The sequence below is a fragment of the Cetorhinus maximus genome, chromosome 1, assembly GCF_964194155.1.
Source record: "Cetorhinus maximus chromosome 1, sCetMax3.hap1.1, whole genome shotgun sequence".
Lineage (NCBI taxonomy): Eukaryota > Metazoa > Chordata > Chondrichthyes > Lamniformes > Cetorhinidae > Cetorhinus > Cetorhinus maximus.
The window spans coordinates 222,844,252-222,871,300 of NC_135879.1; the positions used below are offsets into that span (position 1 = coordinate 222,844,252).

At 44.2% G+C, this 27,049-nt stretch overlaps 2 protein-coding genes across 2 annotated transcripts in view; one reads left to right on the plus strand and one right to left on the minus strand.

Moving 5' to 3' along the window:
- The window catches only part of polr1a (RNA polymerase I subunit A), a 171,473-nt gene extending 154,660 nt beyond the window's left edge, over window positions 1-16,813 (minus strand). The window contains exons 1-4 of the mRNA XM_078553686.1: window positions 16,587-16,813; window positions 4,213-4,417; window positions 1,465-1,614; window positions 113-217 (exon numbers count right to left, since the gene is read on the minus strand). Of these exons, the coding sequence (XP_078409812.1) occupies window positions 113-217; window positions 1,465-1,614; window positions 4,213-4,417; window positions 16,587-16,663 (537 nt within the window). The 5' untranslated portion in view covers window positions 16,664-16,813. The remainder of the gene's footprint in view (window positions 1-112; window positions 218-1,464; window positions 1,615-4,212; window positions 4,418-16,586) is intronic.
- A 156-nt stretch (window positions 16,814-16,969) lies between these two features.
- The window catches only part of ptcd3 (pentatricopeptide repeat domain 3), a 49,158-nt gene continuing 39,078 nt past the window's right edge, over window positions 16,970-27,049 (plus strand). The window contains exons 1-5 of the mRNA XM_078553697.1: window positions 16,970-17,090; window positions 22,831-22,883; window positions 23,016-23,055; window positions 25,834-25,879; window positions 25,971-26,039. Of these exons, the coding sequence (XP_078409823.1) occupies window positions 16,990-17,090; window positions 22,831-22,883; window positions 23,016-23,055; window positions 25,834-25,879; window positions 25,971-26,039 (309 nt within the window). The 5' untranslated portion in view covers window positions 16,970-16,989. The remainder of the gene's footprint in view (window positions 17,091-22,830; window positions 22,884-23,015; window positions 23,056-25,833; window positions 25,880-25,970; window positions 26,040-27,049) is intronic.

Below are 27,049 nucleotides of genomic sequence, written 5' to 3' on the forward strand. Positions count from 1 at the left end.
TACATCACACAGCTGAATTTATGTAACATCATACTGTACATCTTCTGAAAAGGCAATAGGCACATATACTAGTGTCTGCATGGCAATGTTTACTGATCAGTTTTATACCTACTTGTGAAACTTTGCAATTCACTCGATCATTCAGCACAATTTGAGTATGTTCATTCAGTGCTGTTTGGATTTCATCCACTGTGGCCTGAACATTTTTCTCCAGCACCTGTACAAAACAGAATTATATCAAACCACAATAAAGAAATATTGAAAATTTATGTCTTTTTCCCTCACTTAAAATCCTCCCTGCAATCATTGCTGTAATGCAGGCAAACATGACAGCCAATCTACTCACAGCATTGTCCCAAATACAACGTGAGATAAATGTTAAGATAATACTCATGTTTAATTCATTCATGGGATGTGGGCAGCACTGGCAAAGATTGCATTTCTTGCCAATCCCTAAATGCCCTTCAGAATGAGGTGGCGAGCCACCTTCCTGAACCACTGCAGTCCTTGTGGTGCAGCAACATTCACAGTTCTGTTAGGAAGAGAGTTCCAGGATTTTGACCCAGTGACAGTGAAGGAATGGTGATATAGTTCCAAGTCAGGATGGTAAGTGGCTTGGAGGTGAACTTGTAGGAGGTGGTGTTCCCATCTATCTGCTGCCTTTGTCCTTCTATGCGATAGAGTTTGTGGATTTGCAATGTGCTGTCAAAGGGACCTCGACAAGCTTTGGGAATGGTAACATAGTCGTTACGTTAAAGTGAACTCGTAATTCAGAGGCCTGTTCTAATGATCCAGGGACATGAGTTCAAACCCCAAGAGGGTAGCTGAGGAATTGAAGTTCAATTAATTAAATTTTTAAAAATCTCCAATCAAAAGCTAGTATAAGTAATGGTGACCATGAACCTATCGGATTTTCATACAAACCCATCTGGTTCACTAGTGTCTTTACTTGGTCTGGCCTGTAACTGCCAACCCACGCCAATGTGGCTGGCTCTTTACTGCCCTCTGAGACCATCTTGCAAGCAACTCACTTAGGCTTTTGCATCGTGGTTTAATCTAATAAGAACCCATTTCAACGGTATCCATTTCAGGGATAAATTTTGGCCAGGTCACCCGGAAAACTGCCTTATTCTTCATCAAATACTGCCAAGGCATCTTTTATAGCCACATAAGCATGCAGGTGGGAGCTTAACTTAGTGGCACACTCGAAAAGATGACACCTCCAACAATGCAGCACAGCTTTAATACTACACTGAAGCGCCAGCCTAGATTCTCTATTCTTCAGAAAGGGGTTTGAATCTTTGACCTTCTGAATCAGATGCAAGAATGCTGTCACAGAGCAAAAACTGACACTTGAATTTGTCAAAAGGCTTTCAAATAACTGAACTGAAATCTTAACAGGGGGAAAAAAAATTATCTTGTAACCTCCGAGGTGAAATGGCACGCGATTTTTCAAGTACTCACCTCGTTCAGTACTTTCTCCAATTCATAAATAGCTTCAATAGCTCCAACATTTACAACTTGTAACTGATTTAACAGCAGGTACATCACTGAACGGGGGCAAGTCAGCATGTGGCAATTCAAACAGGAGCCTCTTATCATCAGATACAGTTTCTGTGCGGAAAGATATTTATTTCAAGACATAAAAGAATCTTTAGAATAACACAGACGTGTGATGAAACACAGAAATTAAGTGATTTTTATTTTTCCATTATCTCAATATAATCAGAACGTAATTTTTTCTATTCATTCACGACATGTGGGCTTCGCTGGCTGAGCCAGCATTTATTGCCCATCCCTAGTTGCCTTTGAGGAGGTGGTGGTGAGCTGCCTTCTTGAACCACTGCAGCCCATGTGGTGTCGATGCACCCACAGTGCTATTAGGGAGGGAGTTCCAGGATTTAAATAAATTTAAAATCACAACGAAACAGGGTAAGAAAGCCAAGCTAAAAGGTTTAACGTTAACTCACGTTTAAAAGAATGCTGTAAAAGCAGTTAATTTCATGATGCAAAATTGTTGCAATAGCCATTCATGTGCTAGCCGAAGTACCAAATCCAGTACTGAACGATGCATTTCAGATTACAACCTCCAAGTGCGTTTGTGACTTTAACAAGGCTTACATCGTGGGAAAAAAAGGAACATTTTTATCTAAGATTTGGCTCGGTCTTAGCTGCTTTAATTCTGTTGGTATATAAAGGGTCAATAAAAAGCTACTCTTAAAAAATTAGGCTTTGGCTTAACTCAATACATTGTTGCAGTGACTGTACATTTGGTTGCCAGACAGCTACTTGAAGGAAAAACCAAATCATTTAGTTCAAATACAAACATACTACATTACTTCTTCAGATACATATCTGATTGGCAGTTTCTTGAAATTTAAATTCTGCCTTGCTCTGGTTACTGTTTCAGAGGGCTCCAAAAGCTTAAACTTTCAGTCCACTTCATCTCAAACTCTTGATAAGGAATGAGGCTTTCTAGAATTGTCAAAGTGAATCTATCTGAAATGCAAATCATCTTCTCAAGGGCAATCAGGAAGCAGAGTTGGGATAAATGGGGCATTTTCAAGCTGGCAATGTTAATTGTATATCAATTGCAATGAACCATATGTTATTGAGGGTATTGACTGGGTTGTTACTTGAGCACATATAAAAAGACACCTTTGAGTTAGGAGGGTATATACTTGTAATGTTTCAATCTGTGAATAAATCTAAACTGAGTAAAGATTGGCTATGGCTTCATCCTTCACCAACTGGCTATCAGGAATATAACAGGCAGGCTATAACTGGTGGAATCTGGCAAGGATCAGTGCTATTTACAATCTATATTAATGACTAAGACGAAGAGGTCAAGGGTAGCCAAGTTTGCTGATAATACAACGCTTGGTGAAGAACACAAAGAGGCTGCACAGACATTATAGGCAAGTTAAGAGAGTGGGCAACAAGGTGACAGATGGAGTATAATGTGGGGAAGTGTGAGGTTATTTTCTTTGGTAATAAGACTAGAAAAACTGAATAATTTTTCAATGTGTGAATTTGTTAAAATATTGATGTTAAGAGGGAATTGGGTGTACTAACAAAGTTAGCATGTAGGTACAGCAAACAATTAGGAAGACAAATGGCACGTTGGCTTCTATTGCAAGGGGATTGCAGTATAGGAATAAAGAATTCTTGCTACAATTGTACAGGACTTTGGTGAGACCACATCCAGAATACTATGGGTAATTTTGGTCTCCATATTTAAAGGAAGGATATATTTTGCATTGGAAGCAGTACAGCAAAGGTTCACTAGATTAGTTCCTGAGATGAGACAATTGCTCTACCGCGAGATGCTGAGTAGCTTATTTCTATATTCTCTGGAGTTTAGAAAAATGAGAGGTGATCTCATTGAAACATACATGAGTCTTAAGGACTTGAAAGGTCATTTCCCCTGGCTGGGGAGTCGAGAACATAGATCACAGGCTCAGGAAAGGGGGTTGACCATTTAGGATTGAGATGAGAAGAAATTTTTTCACTCAAATGGTTTTGAGTCTTTGAAATTCACTAACCGAGAGGATTGTCAATTCTCAATCACTGAATATATTTAAGGCTGGGATAGGCAGATTTTTGGTCTCTCAGGGAATCAACTGATATGGGGAGCAGATGGGAAAGCAGAATTGAGGCAGATGATCAGCCATGGTTGTAAAGAATGGAGGAGCAGGCTGTATGGTGTCTACTCCTGCTCCTATTTCCTGAGTTGTGTGTTCAGATATAACTGTTACTGTTCTATTAGCTCATGTAAATGTTAAAACATAAAACAGTAGACAGAAGAATTTCATACATTAGATTTAAGCAAAATCTGCTAACATTAGCCGCAGTAATTTTTGGATTGGTAAGTCACTGTGCCAATTTTGAATGATGCACGTGTACCAGGGAGCACAGAGTAGCGAAGGAGTCCTGGCGATTTAGAACCTACTTCTGCTATTTTGAGCAAAGGGAAGTTAGGGGCATTGCACAAATTATTCCACTGCTGTCAATTATAATTCCAGGAGCTTGAACAAAAGTAATCAGCTATAGTGGACCAACATGTAGCGATTTATCAGTTTCCTCGTAATTGCCCCAATGCTGAAGTTTCCAATATAGCTGCACACACAACAAAAATAGCAGTCATCTCCATATATCCAATACCTGCTGTATACATTACATCATTGTATCTTTACAGTTTAGAATACTTACATCAAAAAATAGGGGATTATAGACTGTTAATGGGAGATCGATATGGCCCATGTGTCCAGGGCAGTTATTGTAATCTTGTGCACAGGTACCACATACTTCCTTGGAATCAGCCGGACCCAATGCCAAATCATACAGACCATTTGCTGCTGGATTGCCCACATTATCCAGGAAATAAGGATTAGTGATTGCTTTTACACTCAGTTTCCTAAGGAAAAAAATGAGATCATTTTGAGTTAACCCAAGTAAAGGGGTTGTTATTAAACAAGAGTGAATGAATATTGCTAAATCGATCGAGGTTACATACAAACATACGAACTAGGAGCAGGGGTAGGCCACTCGGCCCTTCAAGCCTGCTCCGCCATTCAATAAGATCATGTCTGATCTGATTGTAACCTCCCACCTACCCCCGATAACCTTTCAGGTTCCTTCTTAATAATTGCTACTTAAAATGCAATTAATGTAGGAGCAATGCAAATAATTACAAGCAGTTCCTGAAAACATGTCCTCATTTCAAAGTATGAGGTCCCAATCTAACGCCATTCAATTGGTGTGCAAATTGCCTTTATCTCACTCAGATAGTGAAGCTGGGTTACAGCTTCAAGACAGCTTCATTACATAGAAGGCACAGCCCAAAAATGGGTCATTCGGCCCAACTGGTTCATACTGGTAGTGGGGGTCACCAGCTAGGCCAGCGTTTACTGCCCATCCCTAAGTGCCCTCATTCAGGGTCAACCACATTGCTGTGCGTCTGGAGTCACACATAGGCCAGACCAGGTAAGGACGACAGATTTCCTTCCCTAAAGGACATTAGTGAACCAGATGGGTTTTTACAACAATCGGCAATGGTATTGTGACATCACCAGACTTTTAATTCCAGATTTTTATTGAATTCAGATTTCGAACCCGGGTACCCTGGATCGCTGGAATACAAGTCCAGTGACAGTATCACTATGCCACCGCCTCTTTGTGGTCGCAGGTCCCACATTCGAACTACTCTCTGGATAAAGAGGCTTCTCCTGAATTTCCTATTGGTAATTTATTGGTAACTACCTTATATCTATGGCCCTTAGGGGAGGTGATGGCGTAGTGGTATTGTCACTGGACTAGTATTCCAGAGACCCAGGGTAATTCTCTGGGGACCTGGGTTCAAATCCCACCATGGATGAAGAGATTTGAATTCAATAAAAATCTGGGATTAAAAGTCTGGCGATATCACAATACCATTGCCGATTGTTGTAAAAAAATACCATTGCCGATTGTTGTAAAAACGCATCTGGTTCATTAATGTCCTTTAGGGAAGGAAATCTGCTGTCCTTACCTGGTCTGGCCTACATGTTACTCCAGATCCATAGCAATGTGGTTGACTCTTAAATGCCCTCTGAACAGGGCAATTAGGGATGAATAATAAATGCTGGCTGAGCCAGTAATGCCCACATTCCATGAACAAATTTTTAAAAAAGTGTTCCAAGTAATATGTATTACAATTATGAGTCACTATCTTTTCCAGTTGAAAATGAGACAAAGAAAATAAAACAAACTTTATTAAAGAAAAAAAAATGCTTCCAGGCACTTGCTCAGAACTGTCCTTCAGCAGAGGGGAAGGTTGGCCTACGAAGGTACTTTTCCTTTCTTCCTGCCAGGAAAGCATCAGCTCTCCCCCCTTCGCTTTCATTGTAAAACCTCTTCCAGCAAATTGGAGATCTTTTATACTTAATTTGAAAAAAGTAACGAAAGAGATTTAGGAACCGTACTTGAGCAAGAGTACTCATGCTAAACTTTTCATCATGTTCAATCTTTACAAATCACTGGTCTGGCCTCAGCTGGAGAATTGTACATCATTTTGAGCACCATGCTTTAAGAAGGGTGCCATGGTCTTGGAGGGAATTCAGAGGAGGTTTACCAGGTTGATATCGGGTCGTGGAGAGATTGGAGAAGCTGGTGTTGTTCTCCCTAGAGCAGAAAGGGGAGACCTAATCGAAAGTTCAAAATTATGAGGGGCTTTGACAGTTTATCGCTATTGCCCTATTTCCCAGAGGAGAAATTCTTCTCACACACAGGGTTGTTAGGACCTGGAACATACCGTCTGAAAGGGTGGTGGAATCAGACTCCATAGAAACTATCAAAAGGCAATTGGACATGTACTTGAAGAGCACTAACTGAGACAGCACTTTCAAAGAGGCACAGGCACAATGGGCCAAAAGGCCTCCTTCTGTCTGTAAGATTGAATTCTATACAACTAGGGAAACCGCAGTTGTTTACACTTGAGACGAGAAGTCTTGAAGGGAGATCATATTGGGTCAAAATCCTGGAACTCCCTCCCTAACAGCACTGTGGGTGTACCTACACCACATGGATTGCAGTGGTTCAAGAAGGCAGCTCACCACCACCTTCTCAAGGGCAAGGGATAGGCAATAAATGCTGGCCCAGCCTGCGACGCCAGCATCCCACGAGTGAATGTTTTTTAAAAATCAGGTTTTTCCAGATTCTAAGAGTGGTAGATAGAGTGAACTTTTAACACATTGATTGAAATAGAACCATACACCCTGATCTTATCACAGAGCCAGGAGTGGGTTCAATTTTGAGATGAGGAATCAGAACAAGTTTCACTCAGGTGCTGCTGAATTTACCAACAGGACCCATTTAACATTTTCTTTTCCCCTTCATTTCCCAGCCACAGCCAAACAGGTTGAGAGGCGGACTAGCCGTCAGGCTGCTAAGCCTTCTGCACCAAGCCACAGCTGGGGAGTGGACGGGGAGGGTTTGGAAAATCCATCAGAGGCCTGAAGGCAGATCGAAGTCCAAGGTATTTTTTTTTTTATTCGTTCATGGGATGTGGGCTTCGCTGGCTGGGCCAGCATTTAATGCCCATCCTTAGTTGCCCTTGAGGAGGTGGTGGCGAGCTGCCTTCTTGAACCGCTGCAGTCCATGTGATATAGGTACACCCACAGTGCTGTTAGGAAGGGAGTTCCAGGATTTTGACCCAGCGACAGTGAAGGAACGGCGATATATTTCCAAGTCAGGATGGTGATTGACTTGGATGGGAACTTCCAGGTGGTGGCATTCCCATCTTTCTGCTGCCCTTGTCCTTCTATGTGGCAGTGGTCGTGGGTTTGGAAGGTGCTGTCTAAGGAGCCTTGGTGAATTCCTGCAGCGCATCTTGTAGATGGTACACACTGCTGCTACTGTGCATCAGTGGTGGAGGGAGCGAAATGTTTGTGGATATGGTACCAATTGAGCGGATTGCCTTCTCCTGGACAGTGTCCAGCTTCTTCAGTGTTGTAGGAGCTGCACTCATCCAGGCAAGTGGGGAGTAATCCATCACACTCCTGATTTGTGCCTTGTAGATGGTGGACAGGCTTTGGGGCATCAGGAGGCGAGTTACTCATCGCACGATTCCTAGCCTCTGACCTGCTCTTGTAGCCACACTATTTAGATGGCTAGTCCACTTCAGTTTCTGGTCAATGGTAACCCCGAGTATGTTGATAGTGGGGGATTCAGTGATGGTAACGCCATTGAACATCAAGGGGTGATGGTTGGATTCTCTCTTGTTGGGGATGGTCATTGCCTGACACTTGTATGGCGCGAACGTTACTTGTCACTTGTCAGCCCAAGCCATGATATTGTCCAGGTCTTGCTGCATTTGGACATGGACTGCTTCAGTATCTGAGGCGTCGCGAATGGTGAACATTGTGCAATCATCAGCGAACAACCCCTCTTCTGACTTTATGATGAAGGAAGGTCATTGATGAAGAAGTTGAAGATGGTTGGGCCTAGGACACTACCCTGAGGAACTCCTGCAGTGATGTCCTGGAGCTGAGATGACTGACCTCCAACAACCACAAACATCTTCCTTTGTGCTAGGTATGATTCCAAACAGTGGAGGGTTTTCCTCCTGATTCTCATTGACTCCAGTTTTGCTAGGGCTCCTTGATGCCACACTCAGTCAAATGCTGCCTTGATGGCAAGGGCAGTCACTCTCACCACACTTCGAGAGTTCAGCTCTTTTGTCCATGTTTGAACCAAGGCTGTAACGAGGTCAGGAGCTGAGTGGCCCTGGCGGAACCCAAACTGGGCATCAGTGAGCAGGTTATTGCTAAGCAAGTGCCACTTGATAGCACTGTTGATGACCCCTTCCATTACTTTACTGACGATCGAGAGTAGACTGATGGGGCAGTAATTGGCCGGGTTGGATTTGTCCTGCTTTTTGTGTACAGGACATACGTGGGCAATTTTCCACATAGCCGGGTAGATGCCAGTATTGTAGCTGTACTGGAGCAGCTTGGCTAGGGCTGTGGCAAGTTCTGGAGCACAAGTCTTCAGTACTATTGCCAGAATATTGTCAGGTCCCATTGCCTTTGCAGTATCCAGTGCCTTCAGCCATTTCTTGATATCACATGGAGTGAATCGAATTGGCTGAAGACTGGCATCTGTGATGCTAGGGACCTCCGGAGGAGGCCGAGATGGATCATCCGCTCGGCACTTCTGGCTGAAGATTGTTGCGAATGTTTCAGCCTTATCTTTTGCACTGCTGTGCTGGGTTCCTCCATCATTGAGGATCGGGATATTTGCGGGGCGACTCCTCCAGTGAGTTGTTTAATTGTCCACCACCATTCACGACTGGATGTGGCAGGACTGCAGAGCTGAGATCTGATCCGTTGGTTGTGGGATCATTTAGCTCTGTCTATCACTTGCTGCTTATGCTGTTTAGCACACAAGCAGTCCTGTTTTATAGCTTCACCAGGTTAACAACTCATTTTTAGGTATGCTTGGTGCTGCTCCTGGCATGCCCTCCTGCACTCTTCATTGGACCACGGTTGACCCCCCTGACTTGATGGTACTGGTAGAGTGGGTGATACGCCGGGCCATGAAGTTAGATTGTTTTCGAGTCCAATTCTGCTGCTGCTGATGGCCCACAGCACTTCATGGATACCCAGTCTTGAGCTGTTAGATCTGTTCAAAATCTATCCCATTTAGCACAGTGGTAGTGCCACACAACGTGATGGAGGGTATCCTTAATGTGAAGGCGGGACTTCATTTCCACAATGACTGTGCAGTGGTCATTCCTACCGTTACCGTCATGGACAGATGCATCTGCGGCAGGCAGGTTGGTGAGGATGAGGTCAAGTATGTTTTTTCCTCTTACTGGTTCCCTCACCACCTGCCGCAGACCCAGTCTAGCAGCTATGTCATTTAAGACTCGGCCAGCTCGGTCAGTAGTGGTGCTACCGAGCCACTCTTGGTGATGGACATTGAAGTTCCCCACCCAGAGAACATTCTGAGCCCTTGCCACCCTCAGTGCTTCCTCCAAGTGGTGTTCAACATGGAGGAGCACTGATTCATCAGCTGAGGGAGGGTGGTATGTGGTAATCAGCAGGAGGTTTCCTTGCCCATGTTTGACCTGATGCCATGAGACTTCATGGGGTCCAGAATCAATGTTGAGGACTCCCAGGGCAACTCCCTCCCAATTGTATACCACTGTGCCGCCACCTCTGCTGGGCCTGTACTGCTGGTGGGACAGGACATATCCATGGATGGTGATGGTGGAGTCTGGGACACTATCTGTAAGGTATGATTCCGTGAGGATGACTACGTCAGTCTGTTGCTTGATTAGTTTGTGAGACAGCTCTCCCAATTTTGGCACTAGCCCCCAGATGTTAGTAAGGAGGACTTTGCAGGGTCGACAGAGGGGAATATGGGGGAAGATCAGGGTCAATAGCAGGGGGGAGGTCAGAGGCTATGAGAGAATGTGGGAGAGTTGGAGTTGGGGAAGAGGTTAGAAGGATTTATTCATTCTCAGGATCTAAGCGTTGCTGGCTAGGCCAGTATTTATTGCCCATCCCTAATTGCCCTTGAGAAGTTGGTGGTGAGCCATCTTCTTGAGCCGCTGCCATCCATGTGGGGATCATGTCAGGATCTGAACTGGATGAGCAGGGCAGTATCTTCCCCCACCCCTAGTTGCTCTGAGAAGCTGGTGGTGGTGCCAGGCTACTTCACAGGACCCATTATTATAGCTGAGTCAGTAGGTCGTAGGTCAGAGATTCTCTTCCCTGAAGGGCACTGATTAATCAATTGGGCTTTTATGACAAGCCAGCAGCTATATTTTATGGTGTTTATCAGTTGCCTGCAAATGACGAGAATTTAATTTCACTGCCTGACACAGCGGGATTTGACTCAATCTCTCGGTTGCATGCCCAGTGCTAATACTGTATCAACGACTTGAGATCGAAGATAATTATGGAAGAGGGAAAATATTCACCCTATCTCAGCTCATTCATGCAGCAGTTGTACAGTCAATATGGTACACAAGACCACTTGGCCCATTGAGTCCATGCTGGCCTTCTGTAGAGCAATCCAGTCAGTCCCATTCCCTCACTCTATTCCCATAACCCTGCCAGTTTATTTCCCTCAAGTGCCCATCCAATTTCCTTTTAAAATCATTCATCATCTCCACTTCCATCAACCTCTTAGGCAGTGAGCTCTGTGTCGTCAGCACTTGCTGCGTGAAAGGGCTCTATGTCATCTCTTGCCCAAAATCTTAAATGTGTGTCGCCTAGTCCTTGTACCATCAGCTAATGGGAAAAACATTTCTTTGTTTACCTTATCTAAACCTGTCATAATCTTGTACACCTTCATTGCAGCCTCCAAATAGTTCTGTACACAATCCCATATCTTTCACCAACATTGCTGTGTCTAGCAGTCTGTTCCATATGCCATTGTTTCTGTGAAGAGCTTCCTAATTTCACTCCTGGATTTGCCTTTATATTTTGAACTTGTGACCCTTCTTCTATTCTCGTACCCATTTTTTAAATTCATTTGTGGGGTATGGGCATTGCTGGCAAGGCCAGCATTTATTGCCAATTCCCAATTGCCTCAAGGAGGAGCTGGTGTGCTGTGTTCCTGAACCACTGCCATCCATGTGGTGTTGACGTACCCGCGGTAATGTTAGACCCCTCAGATTAGGTAATTCAAATCTGGTCTGTGATCAGCGACAGGAGGGTGTGACTGCAGGTGAGGCAGGTATGGGGACCCAGGGGTTAGCGTTCATGGAACCTCAGACCCTGCAACTGTCCAACAGTTACGAGGCTCTTGCAGGCTGTGTGGACAAGAGCAGGGATTGTAGGGAGAATGAGCGAGCTGACTACGGCACCGTGGTACATGGAGCCATTCAAGTCGGGGGAGGAAATAGGAATGCGGCAGTGGTAGGGAACAGCATAATTTGGGGGACAGATACTGTTCTCTGCGGCCATGAGCGTGAGCCCCGAAGGCTGTGTTGTCTGCCCGGTGCCAGGGTTAAGGATGCCTCCTCAGAGCTGGAAACAAACTTGGAGTTGGGGGGGGAGGGATCGAGTTGTTGTTGTCCACGTTGGTACCAGTGACATTGATAGGACTAGAAAGGAGGTTCTGCTGAAAGAATTTGAAAAGTTAGGAGTTGAATTAAAAAGCAGAACCTACAAGGTAATAATCTCGGGATTACTACCTAAACCACGGGCAAACTGGCATAGGGTAAATAAAGTCAAGGAGTTAAATGCTCAAAGATTGGTATGGGAGGAATGTGCTTCAGTTCATGGGGCACTGGCACCAGTACTGGGGTAGAAAGGAGCTGTTCCGGTGGGATGGGCTTCACTTGAACCATGCTGGGACCAGTGCTCTGGCAAATAAACTAAATAATTTGGGGGGGGGGGGGGGGGGGTGCGTGAATACATAGGCTAAAAATGCAAAAGGATATGACAGCATTGCAGGGCAGCTACTTAGGTAATGAAACCCAGAGTGTGACAAGAAGGGGCAGAGTGTACAAACTTAAAAAAAAGGGTCAAAGGGAGAAAAAAATGATAAAAAGGCAAAATGAACGGCTCTGTACTTAAATGCACGTAGTATTAGTATTATTTAGTATTAATAAATGAATTAACGGCACAATTAGAGGTTAATGGGTACGATCTTATAGCAATTATGGAGACGTGATTACAAGGAGATCAAAGCTGGGAACTAAATATTCAGGGGTATGTGACCTTTTGAAAGGACAGGCAGGAAGGAAAGGTTGGTGGGGTAGCTTTGTTAGTACGAGGCAGAATAAGTACAATGGCAGGAAATGATCTTGGATCGGAAGATGTAGAATCCAGACGGGTGGAGGTAAAAAAAATAACAAGGGGAAGACGACACTGGCGGGAGTAGTCTATAGGCCCCCAACAGTACCTATACTGTAGGACAGAGAATAAATCAGGAGATAATGAGGGCATGTAAAAACGGCAGTACATTAATCATGGGTGACATTAACCTTCATGTAGGTTAGGAAAACCAAATTGGAAGAATTTGAGCAAGAATTCTTTGAGTTTATTCAGGACAGTTTCCTAGAACAATATGTTGTGGATCCAACCAGGGATCAGAATATTTTGGATCTGTTAATGTGTAATGAGGCAGGTTTAATAAATGATCTCAGAGTAAAAGATCCCCTAGGAAATAGTGACCATAATATGGTAGAATTTAGCATTCAGTTTAAGAATGATAAATTTGGGTCAGAAACAACTATGCTAAACTTAAATAAGGGTAATTACAAAGGAATGAGGGCAGAGTTGGTTGGAGTGGACTTGGTAAGGAGTTTAGCAGAAAAGACAGTTGATGAAAAATGGGAGACGTTTAAAAAAATAGCTCATGACTCACAACGAAAATATATCCCAGTGAGAAAGAAGGATTCTAGGAAGGGGATAAACCAACCATGCTTAACCAAGCAAGTTAAGGATAGTATCAAATTGAAAGAAAAAACATACGATGTGGCAAAGATTAGCAGTAACCCAGAGGATTGGGAAAGTTTTAAAAACCAACAAAAGATGACCAAAAAAAATAAAGAGGGAGAAAATAAACTTTCAGGGTAAACTAGCAAGTAATATAAAAACAGACACTAAGAGCTTCTATAAATGTTTAAAAAAAGGGAGAGAGGCCAAAGTGAACATAGGCCCCTTAGAGAATGAGGTGGGGGAAATAATAATGAGAAACCAGGAAATGGCAGAGGAGTTGAATTTTTTTTTCTTTTATTCATCCACGGGATGTGGGCTTCGCTGGCTGGGCCAGCATTTATTGCCCATCCCTAGCTGCCCTTGAGAAGGTGGCTTCGAGCTGCCTTCTTAAACCGCTGCAGTCCATGTGGTGTAGGTACACCCACAGCGCTGTCAGGAAGGGAGTTCCAGGATTTTGACCCAGCAACAAGTGAAGGAACGGCGATATATTTCCAAGTCAGGATGGTGAGTGACTTGGAGGGGAACTTCCAGGTGGTGGTGTTCCCATCCATCTGCTGCCTTTGTCCTTCTAGATGGTAGTGGTTGTGGCTTTGGAAGATGTTGTTGAAGGTGCCTCGGTGAATTCCTGCAATGCATCTTATAGATGGTGCACACTGCTGCTACTGTGCGTCGTGAATGTTTGTGGATGTGGTGCCAATCAAGCGGGCTGCTTTGTCCTGGACAGTGTCAAGCTTCTCGAGTGTTGTGGGAGCTGCATTCATCCAGGCAAGTGGGGAGTATTTCATCACACTCCTGACTTGTGCCTTGTAGATGGTGGACAGGCTTTGGGGAGTCAGGAGGTGAGTTACTTATCGCATGATTCCTAACCTCTGACCTGCTCTTGTAGCCATAGTATTTAAATGGCTAGTCCACTTCAGTTTCTGGTCAATTGGAACCCCCAGCATGTTGATAATGGGGGATTCAGTGATGGTAATGACATTGAACATCAAGGGGCGATGGTTGGATTCTCTCTTGTTGGAAATGGTCATAGCCTGGCACTTGTGTGGCATGAATGTTACTTGCCATTTGTCAGCCCAAGCCTGGATGTTGTCTTGCTGCATTTGGGCATGGTCTGCTTCAGTATTTGAGATGTCGCAAATGCTGCTGAACATTGTGCAATCATCAGCGAACATCCCCACTTCTGAGCTTATGATTGAAGGTCATTGATGAAGCAGCTGAAGATGGTTCAGCTGAGATACGGCCCTGAGGAACTCCTGCAGTGATGTCCTGGAGCTGAGATGACTGACCTCCAACAACCACAAACATCTTCCTTTGCACTAGGTATGACTACAACCACCGGAGAGTTTTCCCCCTAATTCCCATTGACTCCAGTTTTGACAGGGTTCCTTGATGCCACACTCTGTTAAATGCTGCCTTGACGTCAAGGGCAGTCACTCTCACCTCACTTTGGGAGTTCAGCTCTTTTGTCAATGTTTGAACCAAGGCTGTAATGAGGTCAGGAGCTGAATGGCCCTGGTGGAACCCAAACTGGACATCAGTGAGTCGGTTATTGCTAAGCAAGTGCCGCTTGATAGCACTGTTGATGACCCCTTCCACTACTTTCCTGATGATTGAGAGTAGACTGATGGGGCAATAATTGGCTAGGTTGGATTTGTCCTGCTTTTTGCGTACAGGATATATCTGGGCAATTTTCCACATAGACGGGTGGATGCCAGTGTTGTAGCTGTACTGGAACAGCTTGGCTAGGGGCGCGGGAACTTCTGGAGCACAAGTATTTGAATAAATACTTTGCATCAGTCTTCACAGCAGAAGACACTATTAGCATTCCAAAAATACTAAATAATCAAGGGGCAAAGGGGTGGAGGAAAAAATACAATAACTATCACCAGAGAAAGTGTACTAGGGAAACTAATGGGGCTAAAGGCCAATAAGTCATCTGGACCTGATGGGTTGCATCCTCGGATATTAAAGGAAGCAGCTATACAAATAGTGGATGCACTGGTAGTAATCTTCCAAGAATCCTTAGATTCTGGAAAAGTCCCAGAAAATTGGAAAACTGTCAATATAACACCCTTATTCAAATAGGAAGGGGGACAAAAAAACAAGTAATTATAGGCCAATTAGCTTAACATCTGTCATTGGGAAAATGTTGGAGTCTATTATAAAGGATGTAATAGCACAGCATTTAGAATTGCATAATCTAATCAAGCAGAGTCAGCATGGCTTCATGAAGAGGAAATCATGCCTGACGAATTTATTAGAATTCTTTGAGGCGGTAACTAGCAGGATAGATAAAGGAGAACCAGTAGATATGATATATTTGGATTTCCAAAAGGCGTCCGATAAGGTACCTCACATAACGCTACTTAATAAGAGCCCATGGTGTTGGGGGTTGTATGTTAGAATGGATAGAGGATTGGTTAACTAATAGAAGACAGAGAGTTGGGATAAGGGGGGCATTTTCAGTATGGCAACCTGTAACTAGTGGAGTGCCACAGGGCTCAGGCTGAGATAGACAGATTTTTAATCTGTAAGGGAATCAAGGGTTATTGGGGAAAAGGCAGGAAAGTGGAGTTGAGGATTATCAGATCAGCCATGGTTTCATTGCATGGCAGAGCAGACTCGATGGGCCAAATGGCCTACATCTGCTTGTACATTCTATGGTCTAAGGTAGAGTTCTATGATTTTGGCCCAGCAAAAATGAAAGAACAGTGATATATTTCTAAATCAGGATAGTGTATGGCTTGCAGGGGAAGTTATGGAGGTGGCAGTGTTTCCATTGGCTTCTGTTTTCCTGGAAGGTAGAGTTAACAGGTTTGGGAGGTAGACATTACAGAAACTTTGGAAAGTTGCTACAGTGCATCTTGTAGACGGTTCACAGTGCAGCCACAGTACACCAGTGGTAGGGAGAGTGAGTCTTTAAGGTTGATGTACATAACTCCATAAAAGAATATTTCTCATACACACCCTTGAAAAGCCTTTAAAGGTCTTTTAAACAATCGTGACCTCAAAGACTGCAAACATGTGCAAAGGATCTGGAAAGCAACTCAATAGGCTGAGGCTCCTTTGCAGCCCACAAAGACAAGTAGGACCACAGCATCCAGTCTAAGGCATCAGAATCAGAATGGTAATAAAAAGCAAAATACTGCCGATGCTGGAAATCTGAAATAAAAACAGAAAACGCTGGGGAAACTCAACAGGTCTGACAGCATCTGTGGAGAGAGGGCAGAACTCGGAACCCTAACTCTGTTTCCCTCTCTCTCCACAGGTGCTGCCAAACCTGCTGAGGTTCAGGATTTTTAAGGGTTTTTTTTTTAAAAAAACTTAATTTTTGTTGCTGTGTTTAAAAAAAAACACACACACATCCTGACACACGTCCCAGCTTGTCCTGTTTCACATTTTACATACATCTTTCAGCTTCCTGGAGTGCCCACCAGTTCATGGACTGAAGGACAGTTATTTTAAAGATGAGACATTTCACACTGAAGAAAAAGAATATGAGAGGAACCGTTGAATGTCAGCAGCCCCCAAACTGGCGAATAACCTGAAAGATTAACTTTACATTTAAGGGGAGGAGTGGAGGCCGGGTTGCTACAGGTGACCTGCCTGCTCACATTGCCTCCTCTCCCTTTTTTCCTTTTTTACCTGATTTCTTCGGTGGAATAAACGCTGAAGGAGATCCTCTCCAGGCGTCTCCAGGGGATCTCCTTCCCAATGAGCATTTTGCTGCGATGAAGGAAGAAATTTCACAGGAAACGAGAAACCTCCACACTCCGGCCACATGGAGGGGGAATCTCCGAACAACAAGTGGGGGAGGGGAGTCGCACAAAATATACGAGCGCACTCATCCAAAGCAACAAGCTGCCGGATGAGGACTGAAGGAGGATTACGAATCAGAACGAGGATCAAGTGTTTTAACACGACCTGCGTCAGTCGGGGCCTTTGCTTTTCTTTAATCGGGTGGAATGTAATGCGCAGGCTCCCCCCCACGCTCCGCGTTGGCAGGTGCCCCCCACCTCCCCCACAATGCAGTGCGCTGCAGGGTAAGATGGCGGCGCCCTGTGTCCGCTTGTGTCGCCGGCTGGTGGGCAGGAGCGGCCCGGCCGGGGCACAGCGGCTGCAGAGAGGCGGCGGCGGCGGGGCGCATTGGTAAGAGCGAGCTGGATATCTGACCGTCCAGGGGTATTTTATTTGGAGGGTTGGATGGTGGGCTTTGGGCGGCCGGGGTCGGTCAAAGGCCGTTCATGTGGGTTTTTTTTTAATCAGTGGGCTCGGAATGTTCAGTCCTGGACGTTAGACTCAGGAACGCTCGGGGGTTCTAGAACGCGGGGCCGTTGTCCTCACGCGGGGCGGCGTTCCATCAGTGTAAGGGCGGCGACCTGCAACGGACACTCTCTCCCCCTCCCCCACACACCTATTGCACCCACTGCAGGAAGGAGCACTTGGCTTTTCGATAAGATCGTGGCTGATCTGGTTGTGGTCTCGACTCCACTTTTCTGTCTGCTTTTCCCCCCGCCTTATCTATATAAAAACCTGCCTAGCTCTGCTTTGAATAAATTCAATGACCCAGTCTCCATTGTTTTCTGGGGGAGAGTTTTTTTCCTCTCTTTAGTAGTTCAGTATATCCATAGGAACACCGAAAAATTGGAGCAGTAGGAGGTCATTTGGCCCTTCGCGTCTGCTCCGCCATTCAATATGATTATAGCTGATCTTCTATTTCAACACCATACTCCTGCTCTCTCCCCATACCCCTTGACGCCTTTAAAGCCTAGAAATCTATTTCCTTCTTAAATATACTCAGTGACTTGGCCTTTACCACTGGTAGAGAATTCCACAGGTTCAACGCCCTCTGACTGAAGAATTTCTCCTCATCTCAGCCCTAAATGGTCTACCCCATATCCTGAGACTATGACCCTTTGTTCTCGACACCCCAGCCAGGGGGAACATCATCCCTGCATCCAGTCTGTCCAGCCCTGTCAGACTTTTATACGTTTCAAATAGATCCCCAATCGTTCTTCTAAACTCCAGCGAATACAGGCCTAGTCAGCCTAATCTCTCCTCATACGACAATCCGGCCATCACAGGAATCAGTCTGGTGAACCTTCACTACACTCCCTCTATAGCAAGTATATCCTTCTTAGGTAAGGAGACCAAAACTGCACACACTACACCAGGTGAGGTCTCACCAAGGCCCTGTACAGCTGCAGTAAGACAGCCTTGCTCCTGTACTCACAAGTCCTCTTGCAATGAAGGCCTTCTCAACTGCTTGTGCACCTTCATGCTTGCTTACAGTAATTGGTGTACAAGGACACCCAGGTCCCTTTGTACATCAACATTTCCCAATCTATCACCATTTAAATAATACTCTGCCATTCTGTTTTTCCTACCAAAGTGGATAACTTCGCACTTATCCACGTTATACTGCATCTGCCATGTATTTGTCATTTATGTTATCTGTGCTTCTTGGAATTACAAAAATAAACCCAGAACTAGATTTTTTTCTATTAGCTTTGTCATCCTTTGAATCCTATGTACGAAGCCATTTTAAATTTTATTCCATTCCTGGATGCAGTGATTTAGCCCATTATTCCTGTGTCAGTTTTGTGTTTTTCTTGTGATTGTCAAATTCCCTGTCAAATAACATAAACTTTGCTTTAATAGCTACTGCAATGTATTTGTTTTTTTTTGCATGAACGCGCAACTTTTTCTATCCTCCTTATGCTTTTGAAAAAATGGTGGCCCAAAACCAGATGTGGGGATTTGCCATGACCTATTCTCAGTAATGTATTCTTGAGATTTTGGCTGAGACATTCGTAGTTCAAAGTCTCTTTGAGCCCCTATGAGCCAGAGAGAGTATTCATTAGGCATGACAAGCCATAGTTGTGAGGAGTAAAGGACTGACACGGGTATGATGGACCAAGCTGCCTTTTGCTGTGCCGTAGCTTCTGGACTTCACTTGCTCAACCGGTCCCTGAATTTGAACGACAGTTTATCAATGCTCCACCCTGCCCACGGCATCGTAATCACGGCAGAGGACCGCCGATCTTGCTTGGAGACCCAATCCTGTTACCTCCTATATATTTCTTAGAAACCGGATAGTAAACAAAACTATGTATCAAAATGTTTATGTAACTTGCCTCTAAGTGGGAATTTGTGTGTTTGTTTTGGTTGCTGCTCTGGACCTCAGCCTGTTGCGTTATTTCCACTTGCGCTTTTTACGTTTATTTTCTGTCTATCCCTCAAAGACCCCTCTTTTATAATCAGGCCTCCTTTCACTTCTCCACTCTCAGGTCCTCTGTCATTCCAATTCCCTATCCCAACCCTTCAGTATTCCTTGACCTTCTTTCTGCTCTCTTCCACTGTCCCAGGCTTGACTGCCTGTTAAATAAGCCTGCAGCTTCCCTCTGTGCTTCTCCCGGCATCATCCGAGAGCCTTGTCAAGGCACTTGGCGCTGGTTCATCATGAATAGGAGCCCCATTCGTACTCTCACCGGCCTTCCCCCCCGCCAGTGCATTAGCAAGGGGCTAATCCTGCCAATCTCCTCCCTGTGCAACTCACCCCTCCCACTGCTGACCTCAAGGAGTCTGCCAGCATCTCAGCTCTCTCTATCCCTTAGTGCATCTTCCTCAAGAAAGTCTGATCACTGTACAAGGCCCTTGCCCTCTATGAACTTATTGTGGATGATCACATTGACATTGTGGCCTTAACAGAAATCTGTCTGAGGGATGCTTTTCTCCTTATTGAATTTTCACGGCCTGGCGACATCTTCCATCATTTGCCCCATCAAGACTCGCTATGGCAATGTGTTTCTTATCACAAATCTCACCTTCTTATCACAAATCTCACCTTCTTATCACAAATCTCTGCTTGTCCTCTGGCACCTTCCTCTCCTTTGCACAGTTCCACCCCTCTCACCTCTCATTCAAAGTCATTATTCTGTACTGCCCTCCCAAGTACGATAAATGTTCTTCCTGAGATATCTTCACTGCTTCCCTTCCTCAGTCTCTTCACCGAACGACTTCTCATCCTCTGTGATTTCAACCTCCATCTTAACTTGTCATGTTCTCTTTCCTGTGGGTTCACAGGCCTCTTATCCTCCCTAAATCTCTCCTTCCATGTGAACTCCTCGAGCCATTACTCATAGCCAGCCACCTGACCTTGCCTTCTCATGCGGTCTTGCTAGTCCATCGTATCAATCACAGGTAAAGCCATGGCTGATCATTTACCTTGGATCACTGTTCACCCAGATTCCCTCCCCCATGCCCCAACCTTACCATTTTCTAAGACCTGGGAAAAAACTCTATTCCACAATTCACTCACAACTGCAATTTCAAAATCCCAAATATCTAGCCTTTGGCCCCCTCTCCGCCTTAACATTTCTGCAGCTACTGACTTGCTCAACTGTTCCCTTACCTCCAGCTTTGTTGCCTCAGCCCCTAGTAAAACCATCATTCTCTCTTGCCCTGGCTGTTCCCCAATACGGCCCTCATCTTTCTGCCTCAGGGCCAAGGGACTTGAAAGGATAGAGCATACAAAGGATAGGACATACAAGTAGTTTTGCCATCCATCACCAGATCTGGCTGGACCACATAAAGGACTATTGGGCCCTGCTGTTGCCTGCTAAGGAATCCAAAGACAACTCCCGCCTCCCCCCAATTTCTCTTTTGTACTGTATACCATCTTCTTAAACCCCTTTCCCCTGTCTCCTCACCTCCAGCAATAACTGCGAGGAGCTCATGGACTTCTTTGTCACTAAGATCGAGGCAACCTGCTTCTGCTGCCTCCCTGCCCCCTTCCACTAGCTCACCAGACCAAATTTCCTCTAAAAGCCCCTACTTGCCCTAGCCCTGAACTTTCATGTTCCTCTACTTTCTCTCCTCATGGTCTCTCCGAGCTCACCTTGTCCATACAAACATGCAAAATTCTTGCAGGGCTCAACAAGATAGATGCTAAAAGGATGTTTCCCCTGGCTGGTGAGTCTAGAACCAGGAGACGCAGTCTCAGAATAAGGGTCAGGCCATTTAGGACTCTGATGAGGAGGAATTTCTTCACTTAGAGGCTGGTGAATCTTTGGAATTCTCTGCCCCAGGGGGCTGTGGAGGGATACGGGGGTATTGTAGGAAAATGGCGTTGAAGTAGAAGATCAGCCATGATCTCACTGAATGGTAGAGCAGGTTCGAAGGGCTGAATGGCCTACTCCTCCTATTTCTTATGTTCTCCTGCTCCCTTGATCCTGTTCCCACTAAACTACTGATCACCTAGCTTTTTGCCCTGATCACCCAGCTTTTCCTCCTGGTCCCCAGTTTGGCTGATAATGTAAATGATTCTCCTTAGGCTTTTTCTCTCTCTCCTTTAAACCTGCCGTCATCACCCCCTCCTCAAAAAAGCAACCTTTGACTTCACATCCTTGCAAACTACCGTCCTATCTATTTACTCTCCAAAGTTCTTGAAAGTGACGTCACCTCCCAAATCCATTCCCATCTTTCCTGGAACTCTCTCTGAATCCCTCCAATCAGGTTTCCGTACCTGCCACAGTCCCGAAACAGCTCTTATCGAAGTCAGATGATATCTTACGTGACTGTGAAATAAGTAAACCATCCCTCCTTAAACATTTCATCCTGCCTGTGGCCTTTGACCTGGGTGACCACATCATCTTCCTCCAACGCCTCTCTCCCACTGGGTGGGACTGCACTCGCCTGGTTCCATTCTTATCTATCTAATCATAGCATGAGAATCACGTGCAATGGTTTCTTTTCCCACTCCCACGCCATTACCTCTGGTGTTCCTCAAGGATCAATCCTTGGGCCCCTTCTAATTCTCATCTAAATACTGCCTCTTGGCAATATCGTGCAAAAGCCTAGTGTTAGTTTTCACATGTACGCCACCCAGACCTACCTCCCCACCACCTCTCTCGACCCCTCCACTTGTTGCTAACTTATCAGACTGTTTATCCAATACCCAGTAGCGAATAAGCAGAAACTTCCTCCAATTAAATATTGGCAAGACTGAAGTCATTTCTTTTTTAAACCCCTGTTCCCTAGCTACTGATTCAATTTCTCTCCCTTGCAATAGTTTGAGATTAAACCATTTTGTTTGCAATCTTGGTGTCATATTTGACCCTGTGGTGATCTTCTGACTATATATTCATGCCATCACTGAAGCAGTCTATTTCCACCTCTGTAACATCGCCCAACTTCGCTCCTGTCTCAGCTCATCTGCCGAAATCCTCATTCATGCCTTTGTTACCTCTAGACTTGACTATTCCAGTGCACTCCTGGCTGGCCTCTCACATTCTACCCTCTGTAAACTTGAGGTCACCTAAAATTCTGCTGCACATGTCTTAACTCATATATAGAGTCCCGTTCGCCCTGTGCTCACTGACCTACTGCTCCCAGTTTTGATTTTAAAATTCTCACTATCCTTGTTTTCCAGTCCCCCCATGGCCTTGCCACTCCCTGTCTCTGTAATCTCCAATCCCACAGCCCTCCAATATATCTACCCTCCCCTAATTCTGGAATCTTGAACACCCTTGATTTTGACCACTCTGCCGTTGGTGGCTGTGCCTTCAGCTGCCATGGCCCTGAACTCTGGAATTCCCTCCCTCCACCTCACCATCTCTCTTTCCTCCTTTACGATACTTAAAGCCTACTACTTGGACCAAGCTTTCTGACCCAATGTTTCCTTGTGTGGCTTGGTGTCATATTTTGTTTATAATGCCCCTGTGAAGCGCCTTGGGACATTTTATTAGGTTAAAGGTGCTATGTAAATGTAAAGTTGTCAGCTCTTGTGGTTCTACCTAGGCAGTGACCTGAAGCATTGGTCAAGAAAGGGTGGTTTAATGGTAGCACTCTACTTATCATTCATAATTTGATGAATTTTGTTTGACAGGAATTATTCCACAAGTCCTTGCCATTGTCAGTGTGCAGCACCCAAACAGACAGGTAACTTATTTTTGTCATTCCTGGTGGTGTTGACGTAGGCCCTTGTTGTTTGGGCCAACAGAACGTTTCTGGTCATGTACTCAGCTGCCAAACCTTACCGGAAGATTCAATGTTGTGTTTGTGCTTTTTAAGATTCTGCAGAAGAAATAGTCATTCCAAGAAAGAAAACATGGTAAGTATTTTTATTTTCTCATGTCACTTTGTACTTTGCTCAGCAGAATTAATCTACATGAATTATGATAATATAATTAGAGTATAGTGTTGTGGTGTGAGGGAGCACTCAAATCTGAGTTTCCTGTAAACAAAGGTTTTATTCAAGCATATGCCGGAGAGAGAGAAGCACATTCAGCTCTGGTGCTTGTCTCGATGATACAGGCTTTGTAGCACACATTTATAATTATCTTCCTAGTTTTCATTATAATGTATCTCATTAATTTCTTAACTAACTATACTATTCTATCAGCAGATGTTCCCATTATCTCACCCCTCAGCCTCGGGTATGGCCATGACTTCCCCCTTATCTCCTCCTTGCCCCATTCAGCAATGAATGTGTGTGAAAGCTGTTGTTGTTACCACTGCTGGGCTAGCCACCTCTGGAACTATCCTCGGCCAAGGACCCCATCATACCTATAGTATTGGCTAAATTTACCATCATATCTAGAAAGACCCCTCATAACTACATTTGTCTATTCGAAAGCTATTAATACATTTTTAATATCAATCTTAATAAAATCAATTCATTTATTACACTTCAATAGTAGATGATTGCAACATCCACCAAAGAACTAATCACTAATGATGCTTCAGGAGGTGTCTCTTCAGTGCCGCCACTGAAATGTCAGCCAGATTTCTTTTTCCATTCGCCCCTGGAATGTGAGCATCGTTGGCTAGGCCAGCATTTGTTGCACGTCCCAAATTGCACTTGAGCAGATGATGATGAGCTGCCTTCTTGAACCGCTGCAGTCCATGTGGTGTAGGTGCACCCACCATGCTGTTAGGGAGCGAGTTCCAGGATTTTGACCCAGCGACAGTGAATGGTGAGTGACTTGGAGGGGAACTTCCTGGTAGTAGTGTTCCCATGTATCTGCTGCCCTTGCCCTTCTAGGTGGTAAAGGTTGCAGGTTTGGAACATAATACAAGAAATAGGAACAGGAGTAGACCATTCGGCCCCTTGAGCCTGCTCCGCCATTCAATAAGATCATGGCTAATGATCTTGTGTTTCAGTTTCCACATTCCCATCTAACCCCGATAACCTTTGATTCTCTTGCCTAACAAGAACCTATCTACCTCTGCCTTAAAAATATTCAATGGCCCCCACCTCCACCACCTTCTGAGGCAGAGATTTCCAAAGTCGCACAACCCTCTGAAAGAAAAAAAAAACTCCTCATCCCTGTCCTAAAAGGGCGACCCCTAATTTTAAAACAGTGTCCCCCAGTTCTGGACTCTCCCACAAGAGGAAACATCCTTTCAACATCCACCTTGTCAAGGCCGTTCAGGATCTTATATACTTCAATCAAATCATCCCTCACTCTTCTAAACTCCAGTGGAAACAAGCCCAGTCTGTCCAACCTTTCCTCATAAGACAACCCACTCATTCCAGGCATTAATCTAGTAAACCTCCTTTGAACCGTCTCCAAGGCATTTACATCCTTCCTTAAATAAGGAGACCAAAACTGCACACAGTATTCGAGGTGCAGTCTCACCAATGCCCTGTATAACTGAAGCATAACGTCCTTACTTTTATGTTCAATCCCTCTCATGATAAAGGATAGCATTCCATTAGCCGCCTTAATTACTTGCTGTACCTGCATTCTAACTTTTTGTGACTCGTGAACTGGAACACTTAGATCCCTCTGAACCTCAGAATTATGCATCCGTTCTCCATTTAAGTAATATTCTGCTTTTTTGTTCTTCCTGTCAAAGTGAACAACTTCACATTTTCCCACATTAAACTTCATTTGCCAGATCTTTGCCCACTCACTCAACCTATCTATATCCAAGTGCAACTGCCTCATGTCCTTTTCACAGCATACTTTCCTATCTATCTTTGTGTCATCTGCAAATTTAGCTACCATGTCTTCACTCCCCTCATCTAAGTCATTGATGTAAATCGTAAAAACTTGAGGCCCCTTTGGGACTCCACTTGTCACATCCTGCCAATCTGAAAAAGACCTATTTATGCACACTCTCTGCTTTCTGCCGGCCAGCCAATCTTCTATCCATGCTAATATGTCACCCAGTACACCATGCGCTTCTATTTTCCATAATCTTTGATCTGGCACCTTATCAAATGCCTTCTGGAAATAAGGTAAACATCGCTGCCACTGCGCACTGGTGGAATGAATGCTTGTTGTAGATGGATTGCTTGGCAAATTGCATTTTGAGATGCGTATTTGTAGGGTGAAATACAAATGTTTCCCTGATGGTGTGCTGTTTAACCCAATGCACTAAGAATCTCAACAGAAGAATAACATTCATTCCTGTAACACCTTAACCATGTTGAAATGTTCCTAAATGATTAGATCAGTGCTTCACAAACTATTTTCCAATGTGACCCCAGACTCCAACAAAAACAAAACAGCAACACAGCAGCAAAGTAACATTCTGTATATAATTATTAAAGTTCACATATATAATTGGGGTTGCGACTGCTGCATTAGAGTGTGAAATTTCCTACCTCAAAGGGAAAGTGCGGTAAATAACATAAACATAGTTATGGGGAAGCTAGATAAGTGCGTTAGGGCGAAAGACATAGAAGTTTATGCTGATAGGGGTGAGATTAAATAAAGTGGGAAGAGGCTTGTGTGCAACATAGACCATTTGGGCTGGGTAGCCTCTTTCTGTCCTGTAATTCCTATGTAAAGGGGGAATTACGACAAGATTCTTGAAATACTGAATGAATATTGAATTGAATTCAGCTGACGCTGTCAGGTTTTTTTTGTTTTTTAAGGGACAAATTAGCAGTCCTTCAAGCTCTTGCTGCCACAGTGAACAGAGTGAGTATTTAATTTTAGTAAATAGTCTGCAGAAAAAAATTTACTCTGTATAGGCTGCAGATGTTCAATATATGTTGGCTTTGTTTTGCAGGACCACACAGCTGTACATTACAGGTTCCAGGATGACCCATACCTCATTCCCAGGACATCACCTGAGTTTGTGAGTGCTCCGGCAGTTTGTTTGTGCCTGCTCATTTTTCATAAGTAGGCCCCTGTCAGAGATCCAACAACACAGGGTGCTTAGAATTGAGTATTGCATATGGGCTGAGTGGCAGTCAACTGCAGGGTAGCAGTCTTGTTAAAGAACTCTGGGCTGATCGGACGGTTAATTCTTTTTCTAAGTCCCTTTATTTTTACTTTTGCAACTGTTGCCTGTAATTCTATGACTGACAATCTGACCATCTTTCTCTTACATCAAAGTCACTGCCCTTGTTATAACGACACATTTGATTTATGGTTTTCTTGCCATCTAATAGCAAATAGTAAGCATTATTGTTGAGCAAAAGATAAATGAAATGCAAGAGTTGAATATATCAGTAAAAATTAAACAGAAATTAAGAAGCCAAAAGAAAACTTTTGTATAATTCTTATGTAGTCACTTTTGTAAACCTATCCATTTCCCAGCTCACTCCTTTTAAACAGTTAACCTACAAGCCTTATTTTTTTGACCTTTTGATATAAACAGACTTTTTATATTGTAAAGTCTGAGTAGAGATTTGTGTAACTTATGTTACAGAAACAAATTACATAATGTTGTTTAGGCTTCTAAAGAAGCTATGCAATATGTTAACATTGGGCATCTTGAACCTGCTCTGCCATTCAATAAGGTCATGGCTGAACTGATTGTGGTCTCGACTCCCCTTTCCTGCCTGACTCCCTTAAATCTGTCTAACTCAGCTTTGAATATAATCAGTGCCCCAGCTCACTGTCTAGGGTAGAGAATTCCACAGACTAGCGATCCTCTGAGAGAGTAAATTCTGCCTCATCTCTGTCTTAAATGGAGGCCTCTTATTTTAAAACTGTGCCCCTCCAGTTCTAGATTGCCCCACAAGGGGAAACATCTTCTCAGCATCTACCCTGTCAAGCCCCCTCAGAATTCTATGTTTCAATAAGATCACGTCTCATTCTTCTAAACTCCCAAGGAGTGCACAACCTGCTCAACCTTTCCTC